The sequence below is a fragment of the Musa acuminata genome, unplaced genomic scaffold (assembly GCF_036884655.1).
Source record: "Musa acuminata AAA Group cultivar baxijiao unplaced genomic scaffold, Cavendish_Baxijiao_AAA HiC_scaffold_1138, whole genome shotgun sequence".
In the NCBI taxonomy this organism is placed as follows: Eukaryota; Viridiplantae; Streptophyta; class Magnoliopsida; order Zingiberales; family Musaceae; genus Musa; species Musa acuminata.
Genome location: NW_027021350.1, coordinates 1,367,773 through 1,389,769, shown reverse-complemented (window position 1 = coordinate 1,389,769; position 21,997 = coordinate 1,367,773). Strand labels below are relative to the sequence as shown.

Genomic DNA, 21,997 nt, shown 5'->3' with positions numbered 1-21,997 from the left:
GTGGTGGTACCGCCCAACCACAGTCTTCCAGGCGGTGATACCGCCCAGTATCAGTGTTGCAGGCGGTGGCACGACCAGCACCCGGGAAACCTAGGATGAGACATTTTTAGGCTCTAAGTTTGAGTTAACTTGAGGCCTATAAATACTCCTCTCATCCCTGGTTAAGACACACGAACATAGAGAGTTTAAAAGTGAGAAAATGCTATAGAAATCACTTGAGAAATCCCCTCCTCTAGCTTAAACTTAGAATTTTGTTTTGAGAGGAGTGTGTGCTTGTAAAGGTTATCTCCTAAACCTATGAAAAGGAGAAGAGGGGTGTAAAAGGGTAGTTGATCTTCGTTTGTTTAAAGGAAGATCGATAGTGGATGCCGGTGGCCTCGACAAAAGAGGAATCGACGAAGTGGATGTAGGTCACGACGATCGAACCACTATAAAAATCTGGTTTGCATTTCCTTCTTGCAATTTACTTTTATAGCAAACTGCCTTTCCTCCTTATTGTGCTTTTACTACACCTATGCTTACAAACAAGCATTTAATTTTAAGTTATCTTCCAAGTTTGATTTTTTACTATACGAAACATTTTTAGAATCGACGTTTTTACCGCTGCACTAATTCACCCCCCCCCCTCTTAGTGCCGACTCGTTCCTAACAAGGTTCTCCAACCTCGCTTAACTCTATCATGCTCTCACTGTCTCCATCAAGAATGTGTTCCTTCTCAAGGAATATCTCTTTTTTGGCTACAAAGATCTTTTGGTCCTCGGGATGATAGAAATAATACCTGTAAGTTTCCTTGGGGTATCCCACAAACTTTCACCACTCCGTCCTCGATTCCAACTTATTGGGGTTATGTTTTTTAACGTGGGCAGAGTAACCCCAAATCTTAACAATCTTAAGATCGAGTTTCTTGCTTTTCCAGATCTCATATGGTGTAGATACTACCGACTTAGTTAGAGCTCTGTTCAGAAGGTAAGATGCGGTCTCTAGGGCGTATCCCCAAAATGAGATGGGTAGGTCAGCGAAACTCATCATGGACTACACCATGTCTAACATTGTACGATTCATCCTTTCAGATACACCATTAAGCTAAGGTGTATAAGGAGGTGTCCATTGAGATAGAGTCCCGTGATCCTTGAGGAAATGGGTGAACTCTATACTCAAGTACTTACCTCCTCGATCTAATCGAAAAGCCTTGAAACTCTTTCTAGTCTGGTTTTACACTTCATTCTTATACTCTTTGAATTTTTCAATGGCCTTAGACTTGTACTTCATCAAGTACATATGTCCATACCTTAAGAAATCATCAGTAAAAGTAATAAAGTAGAAGTAACCACCTATGACAAGAGTTGACATGGGTCCACATACATCACTATGTATGAGTTCTAGTACCTTAGTGGCTCTCTCTCCAATTACACTAAAAGGAGAGTTGGTTAGGTTTCCACAAAGGCAAGGCTCGCAAGTTACATATGACTCATAGTCTAATGGATCTAGATATCCATCCTTTAGTAACTTTTGGATCCTTCCCTCATGGATGTGACCTAGCCTACAATGCCACAAGTATGCACTGTTCACCTCAACTCGTTTCCTCTTGGACACACTTATATTCATGATATGTGGAGTAGTATCTAGCATAAATAAACCAGTTTGGAATGTTCCTCTTGTGATGATCTTATCATCTAATAGTATTGAACAATTATTATCCTCAAAAACTAATTTATATCCACTAACTATCAAATATGAAATGGAAATAATATTTTTGATAATAGAAAAAATAAAATAGCATGCATCCAATGCAATAATAGCTCCACCAAGCAAATGTAGGGTGACCTCGCCAATAGCTACTGCAGCAACTTTTGCTCCATTCCCCATCTTGAGGTCCATCTCGTCTCTCCCTAGTCTCCTATGTTTTGCTAGAACCTGCAATGAATTGTAAATATGATAAACACTATCGGTATCTAATACCCTTATGTTATCATAAAAGTATGATAAATGGAGACTGATCATGAATGTATCTAAAGCTTTTTCAAGCTTTTGTTTCACCCTCTCTGCAAGGTACTCTTTACAGTTCCTCTTCCAGTACCTATCTTTGCCATAGTGGAAGCACTAGCCTTTGTCCTTTACCGAGTCTTTCTTAGCAACATTTGCTTTACCCGGTCTGCCATTGCCTTTGCCCTTCTAAAGGGACTTTTTATTTTTCTTTTCTTTTTGGTCTCACTAGTATAAAGAACTAGCTTCTCTTTTTCGATAGTGCTCTCTGCCTCCCCTCAACAAAGGAGCTCAAAGAGAGTCACATTAAGCTTATTTATATTAAAATTCATTATGAATTGTGAAAAGGAATCTAGTATGGACTGAAGCACAAGATCCACACATAGGTTATCCTCTATGATCATTCATAAACCTGTGAGTTTCTCTATCCACTCAATCATTTTTAGGACATGGTTCTGAACCGATGTCCCCTTAGTCATCGTAGCACGGAAGATGCTCTTGGATATCTTATATCGCTGAGTCCTTCCCTGTTCCTTAAACAATTTGTAGACATGTAGGATAATGGATTTGACATCCATTTTTTCATGTTGTCTTTGTAACTAAGGAGTCATGGAGCCCAATATGTAACACTGAGCAAGAGTGGAGTTAATTTATGTATTTCACATAGCGAGCGATCTCATCCTCTCTTGCCCATTCCTCGGGTATAGACGTCATTATATCAAGGACGTACGTAATTTTTTCTATCGTGAGAATAATTCTTAAGTTGTAGAGCTAATCTATATAATTCAAATCAGTGAGGCAGTTGGCATCAAGTATGCCTTGTAAAAGATTTGAAAACGATATTTTCTGAAAATAAAGATGTAGTATAAATAAATAACATATAAATTTTATAGAAAAATAAACAAATAAGATATGGACTTCTATCTTAATCTACTCTCACTATTTTTTTGATGAGTCACACGATACCCTCAACACGTGAAACAGAAGTCTCTGGCAGACTTCTAGTGGGGATTGGGATCCAATCAGCGTCTTAGTGTAACCTCGAGAGACTCAACTAATCACACTAAGCCCAAAAGGTAGACAACTCTTGTCTATCACAACTCCTTGTGATTCCCATCCTATTTGGCCTCCGAACCACTATGGTCTTGAGGGACTCGACCAACCATGATGTTCAGTTAAGTCAACACCATCATCACAAGATGAGTCTGATTCGATGATATACCCCCGAGGGACTCGACCAAGCATACCATGCCCTCAGGTCACCGGTGACATCTCTATGTCATAGGCAAGATAGCGAATCGTGATATAGGTGAGCTTCGAGGGACTCAACCAACTCAACCTATATTAAGAATCGGTTTCTACCTATAACAATGGAAGGCCACGTGGGTCAATCTAATTACCTTATATTTACCGACTTAATATTATCGAGAGAGAAAATTTTGATTTGATCTCCTAATATGACATGTTACACACATACATATTTAATATATATCTACATTGTATGTAAATATATATACATATATAGTAGGTGTGTAAGCAATCATACATCACATGAGCAATCACACCAGATGATCATGGACCATAGTATAATATGATCAGGCTCGAGCCAATGGGCCTAATCACTCACATCAAGATCTATTTGTGCAACGATGTATCTCCATGCCCTATGATCATCCATCTTGTCCTCATCGGTCCCGTTAGCATCTTGATGCATCTCTATGCATCGCGATCATCCGTCTCGACCTCGTGGGTCCTGCTCGATTCGTCCTTTGATAACTTCTTCTTCAGCTTTATGTACTCATCTTTGGAGTGTCCTAGCTTCTTACATTCATAGCAAGTAGTTGTGTTCTTTTTAAATTTGTTTTTATTTTTTGATTCTTATTTCATAAACTTTTTAAGCTTTATTGTTAAGAGTTTAAAGTCATCATCACTTGAGCTTTTGCTCGAGTGATCTTCATAGGTTTTAAGTGTCAAATCCTTTATGTTCATTGGAAGGTAGTTATCATATTCATTATGTGTCATACAACTTATTTCGTACGTCATCAACGACCCAATAAGTTCTTTAATCAGAAAATAGTTTAAATCCTTGACCTCTTGAATGGTTGTTACTTTAAGGTCCCAATTTTTAGAAAGAGATTGTAAAACTTTATTAACAAGTTCAAGATTCAAAAAATATTTGCCAAGAGCTTTTAAGTCATTGATGATATCTATAAAACGGGTGTACATGTCAACAATAGTTTTGCTTGACTTCATTCAAAATAATTCAAAATCATACATTAAAAGATTAACTTTAGAATCTTTTACCCTACTTGTGCCTTCGTGTGTGATTTCGAGTGTATGTCAAATCTCAAAAGACATTTCGCAAGTAGAAACCTGATTGAATTCATTTTTGTATAGTCTATCCCATTGAATATGGGAGGACGAATGATAGAAAAGCTCTCTTAAAAGCCAAAAGAGTCATTTCTCTTATGTGTTAAACCAAATGAGAAAGATGTGGCTCTGATACCAACTATTAGGATTGAGTCGACACTAAGAGGGGGGGTGAATTAGTGCAGCGGATAAAATCACGTCGGTTCAAAAATTCTTTGGTTCGATAAAAATCGATCTCGAAAAGATAACTTTAAATCTCATTTGTAAGCATAGTGAAAGCAATAAGCTTATAGTTAAGATAAATTACAAGAATGAAAATGCAAACCGAGTTTTATAGTGGTTTGATCGTTGTGACCTACATCCACTCCACTGATTCCCCTTCCGTTGAGGCCACCAGTATCCACTAATGATCTTCCTTCAATGGGTGAATATCAACTACCCTTATAACTTAATTCTCCTTTTTATAGGTTCAAGAGAGAACCTTTACAACCCCCTTCACTCCTCTCTTAAACAAGAATAATACTTAGAGTTTGAGAGGAGTTCACATAAGATTACAACGATGTTTTCTTCCTTTTTTGCTCTCAATTCTTGTATATGTTAACCAATGATGAGAGGGACATTTATAGGCCTAAAGCGGATTCAAACTTAGAGCCTAAAAAGGTCTCATCCCGGGTCCTAGCGATACCACCGCTTGCAGCACTAACACTCGGCGGTACCACCGCCTGACACCTTGCCATTGGGCGGTACCACTGCCCAGTTTGGTGATACCACCACCTTACAATCTCTCAGAGACTATGTTTGAGCGATACCACCGTCTGACATAGTCTTAGGGACTGTGTCATGATGGTTCCACCTGTTGGGTCACTGTTGAGCCTTTTCACTTGGCCCAACATAACCCAAACTTAGGCCCAATTGGCCCATAATTGAGTTGACCCAATTCTAACCCAATTATGTGTTAACTACAAATTTTAAGGCATACACTAAGCTAAATAAGTCTGGTAAGTCTAGGTTTCTTCCGGCGAGCCTCCGACGAACTTCTAATGATCTCTCGACAATGTTCCAACGGACTCCCGGTAAGCTCCTGGACTTCACGACGATCTTCTTGGAATAGTTCTGACAAGCTTTTTTGGCAAACTCTTGGACTTCTCGATCAATTCCCACCCAACATGATTCTTCCTACTTTAATTGTCTCTCCTTGATCGAAGCTTTTTGCGTCACTCAAAACACAAATCAAATCATAAACACTATCAATTGATTTCATTATCAAAATCAAAGATTCAACACGTGTGAGAGAGTGTTTTATCTAGGGAGATCGTATATTCCTGAATCCCTGCAGATATGTAGGAGTGGATAAAGGAGGTCAAGCGCCCTCTTCTCTAGTGGTGATCCACACAACAAGACTGCAACAATGCTCCTCAAACCTCCAAGCCTGCTATCTAAGGAGGAGAGGGGGAGAGGAGAATAGGAGGTGGCAACCAAGAGAGGCTCTAGCCTATGAACCTTTAGTTCTCAGATCCATTATCAACTTAACCATAATGGATCATACCCTATTGGGTATTGGATCTCAATCCAACTATCCAAGCCTCTTAGATTAGTGGATCTCTATCAAATAATCTTCTATTTGCTGTTATTTGATCTCATCCGTAAGATCCAATAATTCAGGGGCTTATGAATATCCAATAAGATAGGGGCTCTAACGGATATCTCATATTCGAACCTGTACTCATCGTAATGCCTACCATATATGTATGACTCTCTAGGCCTAATATCGAGCTGGCCATGAGTCATACCTGTCAGAACTCTTTTTGGCTTAGTGAATTATTATCTCCATAATAATTCACTCGACTTATCGACTGCGGATGTACTAGGCCACTATGCCGCAGTCTCCAGACGATACAGGGGAATCCAATCTATTGGACCTGTCAATCCTCAGTTATCATGTACCTATAGTTCCTCATCCATCTAATATCCTAGAGATCGTATACCGGGCATGATACTATTAGGCTCATACAGTTTCTATACGAGTCTCGCTCTAACTAGATTCTTCTAAAGAACTCTTTCTCTCTCAATCCAAATGAACATATCTAGGGATTTGTCTGAGCAAGAACACATGTGATATTCCTCTCACGAGATCGAGAGTGGATGATCTTTTATCGACACTCAATAGTCCTCGTAAGGTTGACTTCCACTCTCGATGATCGTTTGTACTAGATTTGGAACTTCGAGGCCTATAAGTCTGGTATCAAAGAATAGAGTACTTATACAGGACATCCTTGGTGTCTCAAGTCTAAGGACCCAGTACACTACTGGGACATCGGAATCGCTATCTGACAATCAGATATTATTAACCATCCAATATATATTAGATCATAAATTTATTAATTAATTTTATCATCAAAATCTGAGATTCAACAGCATCCTACCTAAGTGATTAGATAGGAAAGTGACCATGTATAGGCTCATGCTAACGTAGATATAGACGATGAGCTATGGGTATTTTTATGTTATGTTTTGGTTTTCTCTGGAAACCTATCAATTTTGTTTAGTAAGTTAATATATTTTAGTTTTAAGATTATCTACTTTCCACTGTATTTATATCGATTGTAGTAATGAAAATTAAAATATGACAAAAAACTTTATTCATGCAGTAGAGTATCACAAATTTACATCTTGGGTTTATTTTTTTATTATTCAATTAATGAAAATTAAAATATGACAAACACTTGGTATAATAGTAAAAATGATATTTTTGGAAAACATATACTTAAATCTTAAATGTTGGAAACATTAGCATATTATTTATTATATTTATAAATCATAGATATCATAAATCATATTAATGAGGATAATATATACATATTATTTATCTTTTTATTGATATACTAATTATGATTTAATGTGTATAAGACTCGGACATTATATATAACCCCCATTTATTGGGTATAAATCATAGTTATACTAACTAGATAATTGTCATAAAAAACAACATACCGATCTATTTCTTAAATTATAAATAAATTTTTATAATATTTTAAATAATAAAATTATTTATAAATATCAAACACATACATTAATATTTTTAAAAATAAACTATACGAAATCATCGAATATTTATCATGATCACAAATCTTCGATATAATATACAAGATATAAGATACATGTCTGATCTTTCCTTTTCTTTTCTTATATAATTAATAAGATACATATAAAAGATTTCTTAATCTATAATCCAAGACATTTAATTAATAAGAATATAAAAATCTCAAAATCATACTTATTCTAATTTTCTTAGACTTGATCTAAATCCATTTGATATCAAAACGAGCCCTTAATATATTTTTCTTATTTTTCTTTTATTTTTTCCTATTTTTCTCTTTCTTTCTTTTATTTGCTTCCGTTTTCTTTTTCTTTTCTCTTTCTTGTTTTTCTCTTTCTTTCTTTTCCACGCCATAAGCCAATCTCCTCTTTTTTCTTTTTTTTTTCTTTTCTTTCCTTTCTTCTTCTCTCCTTCCCCGAGATCTTTTCCCTTCTTTTCTCCTCTACTCTTCCATTTTCCTCATCTCTTCTCTTCCTTTGCTTCTTCCCTTTTTTTTCTTATTTTTTTCCCTGTAATCTCACAGCCCGAGCTTTCTCCCTATATTCTCTTCATGTCCTCTCTCTCTCTCTCTCTCTCTCTCTCTCTCTCGTCTCTTCTTTCTTTTTTTTCACATTTTTTTCTCTATTTTCCTTGTAAGAGGGGCAACGAAGGTGGAGGAAAAAGTAGGCGATGAGCAAAAAACCCTTATTATTTTTCTCTTTTATAATTTAATCCCTAATATTTTTATATTTATATTTAGGTCTTAGAAAATAAAAAAACTTATAATATATCTCTTTTTAGAAGTGTAATAGATAGAGATTCAGGAGCAAAAATGTTTATCCGTGCATTAATATTAGATACTCTCGATGGATTGGATAAAAAGATGTAATTTAAGATATATGCATGACATCCGTTTTAATGACTCGTTCAATCTCAAAGTTCAATATAAATATATTTTTATATTTAAATTTTATTATAATTTAATAATAAATAAAATATATGTAGGATAAATTCTTCATGAACTTTTAAGCTCATATTAGTTCCGATATAATAATTTAAAATTTTTTTATCCTCTTGGATCATCGTAATAATACGACGATATTTTGATCTTCATCACAAATTCATTGAATGATTTATTTAGTTTTAATTTAAAAATTATTATGAATGTGTTGGATAAGATTCCTTCAATAGAAAAATCCTAAGAGAGTTTTAGCGTTCAAAATGAATTCTGACCATTAGTGTTTGTTTGGATATCAGAGCGCTGAAGGTCAACTTTTGCAATTAAGGATGGATGGATCGATCTTTATTGTTAACGTGGAACATTTGTCACGTTTGATTGGTCACAGCGACCCATTCTTTCTCTATCGAGACTTTTAATTATTTATTGGATAAAACTTTAAATATTAAATACTAACTAAACAAGAAGGAAAAAAAAAAGGATCAAATATATTTGTTTATTTTATATTAAATAGAAAAATTAAATTTATTTATTTATGTCAAATAGTGGGGCATCATATGGTTAAAATCGATTGATGAGAGCTTCTCTGATCGATCATAAAGACTAACTAAAAATAATAATATATATATTCCTTAATATAAACCAAAAGAATGTCACTTTCTCCATTGGCTCCTTTTTCCATGGAGAGAAAAGACAAGACCAGCAGTGATTGAATTATACTTCGTGGCATGAGGTGACATCTTGTACTCCAATCCAACAACAATCTTATCCCCTTATCGAAGTTGAGACTCCCCACTTGACCGAAAGAAAAAAGTATGAAGGAAGAAAAGATTGACATAAACCCCCTCTCCTCTCCACATCTAATTCTTGCCATAAGACTTCTTCACAGCTGAATCAAAATGTACTGAAACTTTGAATTTGCAGCTAATTGTATGATCAAAGTTCATGAAAACACACGGATACACTAGTAATTTTGAGGCTTCAGTTTAATCCTCAGGATCCTAATGAGCTGCGGAATTAGCATCTGAAGCAGAAGGCTATTAGGACGGTGGAGGACGACGACCCGTCGAAGCCCAGGAGCCGAACACATCGTGCTGACCACCGTGCAGAAGATGGGCTGGAAGGCCGAAGAGCGACATGGACGATGGGTCTGCCTCAGACAAGCTGCCGCCACCGTCGCCATTGCTTCTTGCGCCGTGCTCCGCCGTCGACGGCGCCGCTGCTGCATCCAGCTCGGCGTCGGGAAGGGGCAGCCGCTCGTAGGTGGCGTTGGTGAACGCGGCTGCTATTATCATCACCGGGCCGGACGCCACCAGCTCCCCCACCACGCTCCCGCCAACCACCTGGCCCTCCCTTCCGACCATGAACAACGTCAGGCCGGTGGCGTCCGAAAGCGCCGGCGTCGGGAGGAAAGCCCCCGAGAGGGAGAGGATCTCGAACCGGCCGGGGATGGACACCACGGTGCCCCCCGGCTGAGGCCCCCGCTGCCGAAGCGTCACATTAGTGACCAGGCCGCTGGCGCTGAGGACGGCGACCCCGAGCTGGCGCCGGCGGGCGAAGGCCGCGACGGCGTCCATGATGTCGGCGCCGCTAGATACCTCGAAGACGTGGGAGCGCAGCGCGGCGGCGCTCTCGCGCGTGATGATGACGGGCGGCTTCGGCTTGTTCTTTGACCCGGGCGGCCGGCCGCGTGGGCGCCTCCCGAAGCCGCCGGCGGATCCGGCTTCTGCCATGTCGACGGCGCCGGCGGAGTAGTTCTCGCCGTTAGCGTCGTCGTCGGAATGGTTGTTGTTGTTGTTGTTGCTGTCGCTGCTGTTGGAGTTGTCAACTTGGTCACGGCGGTGCAGGCTGAGGTGGGAATTCGGTAGACGGAGGGAGGTGGCTGAGGGAGAGGAGGTGTCGACGCCTCCCATCGCCTCGGTCGCTGCCCACCACCGATTTGCCAGCTCTCTAAGCTAGTGATCTACTCCAAGTTGCCCTGACCTTTCTCGCTCTACTCCTGTTCTCAAATCTCAGGGGCATCACACTTAGAGTCCTCTCTCTCTGTGCAACTCCAAACCAAATGGGAGGAAGGAAACAGAAAGAAAAGGATTGATCAAGTGGAGAAGAAGCCTTGAGATAAAGAGGTCAGGTAAAGCAACAGTAAGGCCATATGAGCCTTCCCAGGGTACTGTGGCTTACGTTGGTCGGTGACCAGATTCATCCGCCATCGAAGGAACGAGCCTAATCAGTCGACAGCGTCTTCCAGGAAGGAGAGGGGAGAGAGAGAAAGGAAGAAAGCGCCATATCTGCATCCCACCGAGCGCAGGTCGTCGGTCGTCATGATGGTGCGCTCCTCCTCGCTCTATACCTGGACTTTTCCCCGCACCATCTTTCCACCACCGCCTCCCTCGCATTGTCAATGGCCTGCATGCAATCTTGGACCTCAAGGCATCAAAATCTTGACTTAGTCAATACACAAAAAAGTTGCAATTTGACATTGGCAAGTGTGATGGGGGAGTAAAAATCTTCATTACAATCTCGTCTTAATCATTTATTTTTTAATTAAAATAATAATAATAATAATAATAAAATGATGAATATAAGATTTATTATATAAAAAATTATTAGTTAACTTAGTCAAGAAATCTTCTTATTATATATTGTCTCATGCAAATCTCAACTCCCTAGATTTACTAGAGAGAGAAACTACACTCAAAATATTATTTTACCAAAAAAAAATACTAGATCCTCCTTATCTATGTCCAAGGAGAAAATTTTAATTTTTTATCATATGATAATAAAATTTAAATTCAAGGTAACTCAAACTCAAGCACAAATACCTTATAATTGTTTTCACCTTTTCTCTTCCTCTCTTGATATCTATTAAAAAAAAAACCTTAGGAAGACTAAGTATTTTCTTACATTCTCTCTATACCAAAACATAGAGATATATAAAATATTTATTTTTAACAAAATTTCTAATTTTTAGAGTCTATTTAAATATTTATAAACCTCATTAATCTCTCACTAAACTTTGTCACTATTCTTCTCCACTTTGTGACTAATGGTAGAAAATACACTTTGCCTAATGCTCTTATCAATTTTTATTATTTTGTTTTTTTAAGATTACCTATTTATATATTCACCCTTTTTTCTTTTTTTTTTTCATGAGTGAAACCATCTCCTACATCAAAATTTTCCATAACAAAACCTATAAAAACAACTAATGATATTCTTATTGAATATCTAATTATCTTAGATTTTTTTGGACTCTGATACAGTTTTATACGAGGAACACCTTATACCAAAAGAACAATATAAATTCAAAATGACAAACATAAGATTTACATATTATAAAAAAAAAAACAGATTCATTACTGTATGAACAAACTTTAAATTTTGACATAAATCTACTTATACAATCTCATAATTTTTTATTTTTTATTTAGATTTATTAGGGAGAAATCATAAGACACTCAAAGTGTTTTTACCTGATCTCCTCCCACCAATACTCAGAAAATATGTGAAGTACTTAAAATAATAACCAAATCATAATTTTTAAGGCTTATTTTTATATTTGAATATATTTCATTCTTCAAGGATATCAGCTCCCAGACCAATAATAAGTACATTGATCCTCTTGATGTTTTCATTCTCTGTCCATTCTTCTCTCTTCCGTGTATTCTTCTCTCCCCTCAATGTGGCTCTATGATGTCACCTCGAAGCAATCTTCTTCAACGTTGGTTTCATTAACCCGATCTTTTACAGCACTCTTTGCTGTTGCCAACGTTATTTATCTTTGGCACCTGCGATCATCTCCTCTATTACTGGCATCGTAACTTCCAACGAGTACAAAGTTTTCTCCCTTATCCATTTCACTAGCAGCGTTTACGCTATGCTCGATGTGATGGGTTGCTGGAAAAAGCTGTGAAGCTTCACATGCATCCATGCTTGCTTGCAATTTGTTGTGTACGACAGATGATCGAGGCGATGATTGCTGACGATAGTTTGTCCTCCCTACTGCAAGCTAATCTATAGGCACAGCAACCTAAGCCATGGCTAGTAGCAAGTCTTCTTCGGCACACTTCAAAAGAATCGATGGGAATAATATTTTATGTTCGATACGTACTTTCGAGAGCTAAATATAGTATTTTTGTTCGACACTAATATTCTTCTACAGGAAGGGGGTGGAAAGTAGAAAGTGAACTCTCGAATTAATGGGAATAATACTTGTCAGTGCAATATAGTAAATATATTCGGTGTTAGAATTAAATTTGTTTAAGTATCATAAAAAAAATTCACAATGTATTAAAAAAATATATATTAAATAAATTAAATTGACTATTATTTCTTGAAAAAATTTCTTAAAAGAGAATGATTTATTTTAAATATAATTAATATAATATATCTTGGGGGCTATATAAATTGATCGAGTTTCTAAAATTGTAATTTTCAAGAGAAATATAGAAAATTTAATCTTGTCCTATTCTTCCTTTGTTTAATAATTTTTATCCCTTCTTTCTATCAAGTTCAACACTTTGGTATTAGATCATAGGTTAAGCTATGATCTCTTCCCCAAGTATTATCCAACTCCATATCTCCAGATTGATAAAAGAAAATTATGACATATAGTATATCTAAATGAATGTTCTTTTAAGTTCTCAAGATGTATGAGAGTTAGTAGAAGATTAATTTGTTGAACCAAGTCTAGTAGAAGAAGGACCAATGAATGCAGAAGCAAAAAATATAACTCAAAGATAAAAGGAAAAAAGGAGAAAAAGACATTGTTCACGATCTACTAAGGGCTTGATGATATAATATTCGAGATCATCGCTCTAGCAAATACTTCAAAAAAGACTTAGGAAATGCTTCAAAAAGTATTTGGTAGTGTTGATAAGATAAAGAAACTTCGTTTATAAGTTTTACGAGCCGAGTTTCAAAAATTACAATAAGATACTTATGAAACTATCTTTAATTACTTCTCAAAAATCATTTCTATTGTTCATTAAATGAGATGAAATGACAACAAATAAGTTATCAAAGAGTAATAAAAAAAATACTGATATCTTTAGATCTAAAATTTGATTTTATTATTGTTGTAATCGAAGAATATAAATATTTGATAAAAATATCTTTAGAATAACTTATGGAATCCCTTCAAGTTCATAAACAAACGACTAGGAGAAGACAAAACTATGGAGCAAGTACTATAAACCAAGCTTACTCTTAAAAATAAAGATGAATGAAATTCTCAAAGAGAAAAAGAATGTGGACAAATAGGAAGAGGAGACAGAAATCAAACCGATCAAGAATCTCTAAACAATGAAAGTAATAGAGAAAATTCTAGCTAAAGAGGCCGAGGTTATGGTCGAAGATGTGGCCGAGGCCATGGACATGGCAGAAATTATAAAAGGTCTAAAATATAATGCTATATTTGTAAAAAGTATAGACATTACTCCTATGAATATTATTATAATTCTTGTAATCAAGGTGATAAGACAAATTTTATTGAGGAAGAAAAGAAAAAAAATCAAGTTTGCTAATGACATGATAATTTGAAAGAAGATTAGTCTATCAAGTTTGCTAGTGACATCAAAGAGTTATTTTCAGAAATAGATATAAGTTATTCCAGAAATATTATATTTGGTGATTTATCTCCAAGACCAATAATAGGTAAAGATAAATTTTTTCTTGGACTTAATAATGGCAAAGAGTTATGTATTTAAGATGTTTATTATGTTCTTGATGTAAAAAATAATATTATTAGCTTGGGGTAATTACTTGAAAAAGGTTATTGTAATGAGATGAAAGATACAACTCTTTCTATTCATGATAAGAATAAAAAATTAATCTCACATATGAAAATGTTTCCACTACATTTATATATTTTTGATCGATCAAATTGTTTTAAAACTGATATTGAGAACATTTCTACACTATGACGTCTTAGATATGCTAACTTAAATTTTGAGGCATTGAAATTTCTAGAGAAGTATAATAAGGTGACAGGAATGTTAAGAATTGATCTCCTATCAAAATTATTTGAAGTATATGCATAGGTAAGCAAGAAAGAAAGCCTTTCAAAGTAATAAAAATAAAAAGAGCATGACATTGACTTGATTTGGTGCACTAAGATATTTGTGGCCCTATTAATCCAGTTTCACTTGGAGGAAGTTAGTATTTTATTACCTTTACTGATCATCATAGTGACAAAACTTGGGTTTACATGTTAAAAGAAAAGAAAGAAGTTTTAAACTAAGTCAAAGAATTTAAGAATTTAGTTAAAAGATAAAGTGGTTGTAAGATTAAATGTTTAAGAACAGATAGGGGTGGTGAATATATATCAAATAAATTTGAAAGTTTTTATAGAAATAATGAGATTTTACGTCAATTTATCATGCCATATATACCTCAACAAAATGATATCTCAGGAAAAAAAAAAATTTTCTTAAAGAATTTTGGAGAGATGCTATTGCTTGTATAGTTTATTTGCTTAATAGGTTTCCTATAAGGTGAATTAGTAATATTACATCAGAGCTTGCAAAAACCAAGAGTCTATCATTTAAGAATTTTTAAAAGTATTGCATTTACCAAGATACTAGAAGAAAAAAGAATAAAATTGGAGAATAAAAGTCAGAATTGCATTTTGCTAGGTTATCCAGAGAATTCCAATGACTATAAACTCTACAATCCTATCACAAACAAAATTGTAATGTTAAGAGATGTTGAGTTTGATAAGCAATAGATGAATTGAAAAAGTGATGAACAGCATAAGAAAGCTATAGTTTCAAAAGAGGATGATATAATACAAGCAAACATCGAAGTGGCTTTGCTAGAATCATCACCTAGATCAGCTGTTGAATCTCGGATTTTGATGATGAAACCAATTGATAAAATTATGATTTAATATGCATTTAAGTGACGTAAGACTAGCTTCAATCAGGGAAAGACAAATTGGTTAAAGTAGTGGAATCATATGTTGAGCCAAAGTAGAACATGTCAAGAGATTAGACGTCGAGCCAAAGGATCGATCGACGTACCGGCATAAGAACTTCATGCCATAAGTTTGGGCATCCGGCCAAAAAGATCAGATATTGCACCAAGGTGATTAGATGTTGCGGAGGTCAATATATCGATTAGGTAATACGCTGCAAGAGAGGACGATGCGTTGAAAGGATCAGACAAAGCGCCGGATGAACCAATGACATATCGGACAACATAGTATTCTGTTTGTAATTGATTGTGTCTAGATTGTAGTCATAATTGTAATTGAATTGGTTTTGGGAGGACCCTACTAACTCAATTAGGAGCCAATTGGGCTTCAGTTGGAGTTATTTTGGGCCAAGTGGAAGTCCCATTCGGTCACCCATAAAAGGGTCATGTGGTCGCATCGCCAGACTAGGTGGTGGTATCGCTCAAACATAATTTCCCAAACTATGTCAAGCGATAATACCGCCAGATTAGGTGGTGGTACTACCCAGATATAGTCTCCTAAACTATGTTAGGCGATGGTACCACCAGATTGGGTGGTGGTATCATCCAATACTGGTGGTGGTACTGCTAGTACCCTGAAGACTTGGGATGAGATCATTTTAGCTCCAAATTTGAATCCATTTGGGGCCTATAAATATCCCACTCATCCCTACTTGATAAACACATAAACTGAGAATAAAAATTGGGGAAAATACTATTGCAATATTGTAAGAATTCCCCCTCTAGCTCTAAGTATTGATTTCAGTTTAAGAGAAGGGTGGGTGGCTTGTAAAGGTTATCTCCTAAACTTGTGAAAATGATAAAAGGGTTGTAAGAGGATAGTTAATCTCAGCTCATTGAAAGAAGATCAATAGCGGAAGTCGGTGGCCTCGAGTGAAAAGGAATCGGGAGATGACATAGGTCACGATGACCGGACCACTATAAATCGGTTTATATTTACTTTATATTTTTTATTCTTATTATAAACTGATTTACTTATTCACTATACTTATGAATGCTTTCAAGTTAAACGTCTTTCCTGGATTTTATCAAATGAAGTTTTTTGAATAAACATAATTTTTACATAAGCACTAATTCACACGCTCTCCCTTTGAGTGTCGATACTGTCCTAAAAGTTCGTATCAGAGTCAAGTTTTTCTCATTTAGTTTAACACCCAAGAGAAATGATTTTTGTTGGCAATCAAAAGGGTCTTTTTATCACTCATCCTCATATATTTAATGGGATGGACTATACATATTGGAAAACTTGAATGAGAGTTTTCTTACTTTATATGGATTTTGATTTATGGAATATTTTTTAAAGTAGTTTTCAAAAGTCTTCCAAACCAATGAATGAATGAAGTAATTTGGAGAATAAGACATTTTCTTTGAATGCTAAAGTGATGAACATTTTATTTTACGCTTTAGACAAAAATGAGTTTAATTATATTTTTTATATAAAATTACACATGATATTTGGCACACTCTTGAAATTATACATGAAGGCACAAGTAGAGTTAAAGAATCGAAAAATAATCTTTCGATGCATAATTTTGAATTATTTTGAATAAAGCCAAGTGAAACTATTGTTGATATATGTACCCATTTTATGGATGTCGTCAATAGTTTAAAAGCACTTGATAAATGTTTTTCTAATTTTGAACTTGTAAACAAGATTCTAAGATCCCTTCCAAAATGTTGGGATCCAAAAGTAACAACAATACAAGAAGTAAAGGACTTAAACAATTTTCCAATAGAAAAACTCATCGGTTGATTGATAACATATGAAATAACTTATTTGGCATATAACAAACATGAGAACAACCTTCCAAGAATAAGAAGGATTTGACACTTAGAACAAAAGAAGACCACTCGAGCGAAAGCTCAAGTGACGATGACTTTGAACTCCTCATTAAAAAAAGTAAAAAAATTATAAAATAAGAATCTAAGAATAAAAATGAACTTAAAAAGAAGTGGCTGCCAAAGAAAAGAAAGTTTTAAGATAACATGAGATGAATCAAGTGCATTTGAAGATGAGTAGCAAACCGATGAAGACGAAGTGGTGAACTATTCCTTGATGACTTTCGATGATGAGGTAAATGATTCAACCGAAATTCCTTTATCTTACTATGAAATTACTTAATACATTTCATGAGTTATTTGATGATTTTAATTAGTTAAAGGAAATATAAAATGCCAAAACAAAGGGGTGGGGGTGGGGGGGGGGGCGGGTGGGGGGGGATCATGCTTCTCTTTCTAGTAATTTTGAAAAATAAAAAATTGATCATGATAATTGCATGTTAACACCTTACATGAAGCAAGAATGTGTATCTTAATGATTTGTGTATTACTTTTTATTTTCAAACAATGATATAATACTTTTGTGTAAAAGACTAGGACATCACACAAATTAAAACTAAAAAGGGAATGCTTTTTTTAAAAAAAAATTCTCTATCCTATCGAGTTTTCAAGAAGAGATTGAAAAATCTATTTATATCATTTTGAATCTCTTGAAAGTGATTTTAATAATTTGATGATTTGAATTTGAATGAGTTTTATCTAAATATTACACTTGATACTTGAAATTTTTTTTTTGAATTATGATCTTGATAACTTGAGAAATTTTATGCATGAATCAAGTTCTCCTATGTTTCTTTTTGCTATAGAGAAATTTTTATCCTAATCATGATATTGATTTATCGATATTTGATACTTGAGATTTTTTTGTATATCAAGATTTCTTATTTGATATTTTATGTTTCTTTTTACCATTTACTAAAAAAAAAAATTATCCAAATGAATCATGATTGTTCTTTTGATTACAACTTGAAAGTTTCTATGAATCAAGATTTTTCCTTTCACTAAAGAAGAGATTCGTCGAAACAAATTTTGATTCTTTCACTTGATATTTATGAATTGAGATTTATTATGAATCAAGATTTTTCATTAATTGTCCTCCTGATTCTTCTTAGTATTTACTAAAGAAGAGATTTATTAAAATTAACTATGATATGTCACTTGACTTTTTGATATTTATGACTTAAATTTTATTATGTACAATTGCCTTATATTTATGATTTGTATATCTCAATTGAATTATTGATATAAAAAAAGAAAAATTATATATTTCAAGGAAAGAAAACTTGCTAGCTTACAAAAGGAAGCAAAAATTGATAGCTTGTATGTTGTAAAAGGAATCAAAATTACTAGGTTGCACATTTCAAAGAAGTAGAAACTTGTTATCTTACACATCTTAAGAGAAAAGTACTAGCTTACACATATCAAAAGAAGCAAAAATTGCTAAACTTATACATCTCCAAAACTTGTTAGCCTTCATACTTCAAAGAAAAGTAGCACTTGCCAACTTATTAGCTTGCATGTTCTAAATTGATGTCAATCTTACTAAATTGCTAGCTTGAAAAATTTGCTAGTTGCACTTCTCCTTTTTGTTGATGATAAAGGGGGAGAAGTTATGATGATGATCATGCATGGTTTGATGAAATTTTATTTTTTGAAATTATTATGCATGATTTTATGATGCATACAATAATATGATCGATTGGTTCTTTCAATATTCATGATGCATGCAATGATGAAACACTCATGATACTCATAAATTCAAAGGTTTTATCAATATAGCATATTGATATGAGGAGTCTAGTTAAACTCTATCATCAATTTGTTGTCATCATCAAAAAGGGGGAGATTATTGAATCTTGGATTTTAATGATGAAACCAATTGATAAAGTTATGATCTAATGTGCATTTAAGTGATGTAGAACCAACTTCAATCAAGGAAAGATAAATCAATTAAAGTAGTGGAATCAGATGTTGGGTCAGAGTAGAACATGTTAGAAGATTGGACGTCAAGTCGAATGATTGATCAACATACCAACATAAAGACTTCGTGCCATAAGTTCGGGTATTGGGCCAGAAAAATCGGACATTGCACTAAGGAGATCATATGTTGTGGAGGTCAACTTATCGATTGAGCAATACATCATAAGAGAGAACAATCCACCAAAATGATCGGATGAAACACTGGATGAACCAATGACATGCCAGATAATAGATTATTCTATTTGCAATCGATTGTATCTAGATTGAAGTAGTCATGATTGTAATTGGGTTAGTTTTAGGAGGAACCCTACTAACTTAATTAAGGGCCAATTGAGCTTGAGTTGAGACTATTTTGGGTCAAGTGGAAGGCTCATTCGGTCACCCATATAAGGTTCAGGCGGTGGCACCACCAGACTAGGCGGTGGTACTGCCCAGACACAATCTCCCAAACTATGTCAAGCGATAGTACCACCCAGACATAGTATCTTAGACTGTATCCGGTGGTGGTACTACCAATGTTAATGTTTGTGTCAGACTGACAAGCGATGGTACTGCCCAGTACTAGCGGTGTTATAGTTAGTATCCCGAAGACTCGGGATAAGACTATTTTGGCTCCAAATTTAAATCCATTTGGGGCTTATAAATACCCCACTCATCCTTGCTCAGTAAACACATAAACTGAGAACAAAAATTGAGGAAAATACTATTGTAATCTTGTGAGAATTCCTCTCCTCTAACTTTAAGTGTTGATTTTAGTTTAAGAGAGGGATGAATGGCTTGTAAAGGTTATCTCTTAAATCTATGAAAAGGGGAAAATGGTTGTAAGAGGGTAGTTGATCTTCGCCCGTTGAAAGAAGATCAATAGTGGAAGCCTGTGGCCTCGAGTGAAGAGAAATCAGGAGTGGACATAAATCACGATGATCGAACCACTATAAATTGATAAAATTTACTTTATGCTTTTCATTCTTATTACAAACTGATTTACTTAGTCACTATGCTTACGAACACTTTCAAGTTAAATATCTTTCTGATATGGACTTTATCGAATGAAGTTTTTTGAATCAACGTAATTTTTACATACGTACTAATTCACCCCCCTCTCTTAGTGCCAATACGGTCCTAACATCGTCTAAGTCATATGATTCAAGATGTCCGATTATAAGAAGGACAAGATCGATTCAAGAGCTATATGATATGACCTAAAGGATTGATACTAACAATGATAAACTTTCTTTATTTTATCTTTTATAGTATATAATCCATTAACCTTCGAAGAAGCTTGTAGAGAAAAAAAATGGTGATAAGCTATGAATGAGGAGTTTGTGCTATTAACAAAAATGATACATAAGAGAATACTACACTTCAAGAAGACTACCAAGCGATCGATGTTAAGTGGATCTTTAAAACAAAAATAAATACAAAAGGGGAGGTGAAGAAATACAAGGCCCAATTGGTTATAAAAGGATACAAACAATAATATGAGATTGACTATGAAGAAGTATTCGCACTAATTGCTCGATTGGAGACAGTAAGATTACTTATCTCCCTAGCATTTTATTAGGACTATAAATGACACTAAGAGGGGGGGTGAATTAGTACTTTTGTAAAAACTTTGGTTTGAAAAACTTTCGTTTGATCAAACCTATATCAGAAAGATGTTTAACTTATAATATGTATAAAAGTAGCAAGCAATTAAATCAGTAAGTAATATGAATAAAAAAATATAAACAAAAATGCAAATCAATTTATAGTGTTTCGGTCGTCCCGACCTACGTCCACTCTTTACAATTCAGTCGAGGCCACCGGCTTTCACTACCGATCTTTTTTCAATGGGTGAAGTTCAATTATCCTCTTTACAATTCTTTCTTCTTTTTACAGGCTTAGGAGAGAACCTTTACACCTCTCTTTTACAATAAGACAAACCTCACTCCTCCCTTAGAAGAACTTCTAAACCTAGGAGGAAGAGACTTTATACTTCAAGAGAGTTTCAACACTTTTTTCCAAGTATACTTTCCCCCTTTCTACTCTTTTTCTTACTTATATAAGCATGAATAACTAGGGTATTTATAGACCCTAAATGACTTTAAAAATGGAGCAAAAAAATATGTCATCCCTGGTGGTACCATCGCTAGTGTTGGGCGGTACCATCGCCTACAGCATTGCCAACTAGCGATACCACCGCTTGACACATGGGAGATTGTGTACTAGCGGTACTATTGCTAGTTTGGTGGTACCATCACTTGACACTAGTGGTACTACCGTCGGATCTTTTAGAAAATATACACTTCGTATGTTCCAACTCATAAGTTATTCCACCGTTTGTTCTAGCGGTGCCACCACCTAACCCAACTTTGGGTCATAAATGAGCCTTCTAATGGGCCCAAATCAGCCCCAACTCTGGCCCAATAGGCCTATAATTGAATTGACATGATTACACCCAAAACCAAATCATTTACAACCTAAACTACTTCGATCAAGATATGACCGATTACAAACACAAATCCTATGTTGTCCGACATATCATTGGTTCATCTAGTGCTTCGTCTAAACCTTTGGCACATCATCCTCTCCTTTCGCATATTGCTTAATCCATCAGCTTGTTGACCTCCCACAAAATTTGATATTCTTAGCGTAATGTCCGATCTTTCTAGCCCGATGTCCAAACTTATGACGCGAAGTCCTTTTGCCAACACGTCGACCAGTCCTCTGGCCCAACATCCAATCTCCTGACATGATACTCTCCAACCCAATATATGATTCTCCTACTTCAATCAATTTATCTTTCCATGATTGAATTTATGTTAGGATCAATACGA

At 35.3% G+C, this 21,997-nt stretch overlaps 1 protein-coding gene across 1 annotated transcript; it reads right to left on the bottom strand.

Moving 5' to 3' along the window:
- Positions 1–9,277: 9,277 nt before the first annotated feature.
- LOC135671191 (AT-hook motif nuclear-localized protein 23-like) lies at positions 9,278–10,789 on the bottom strand. The gene is made up of 2 exons (XM_065179154.1): positions 10,569–10,789; positions 9,278–10,430 (listed from the first exon to the last, which is right to left on the bottom strand). Exon 2 carries the CDS (start codon positions 10,298–10,300, stop codon positions 9,428–9,430), a length of 873 nt encoding a protein of 290 aa, XP_065035226.1. The 5' UTR covers positions 10,301–10,430; positions 10,569–10,789; the 3' UTR covers positions 9,278–9,427.
- Between the last annotated feature and the right edge of the window lie 11,208 nt (positions 10,790–21,997).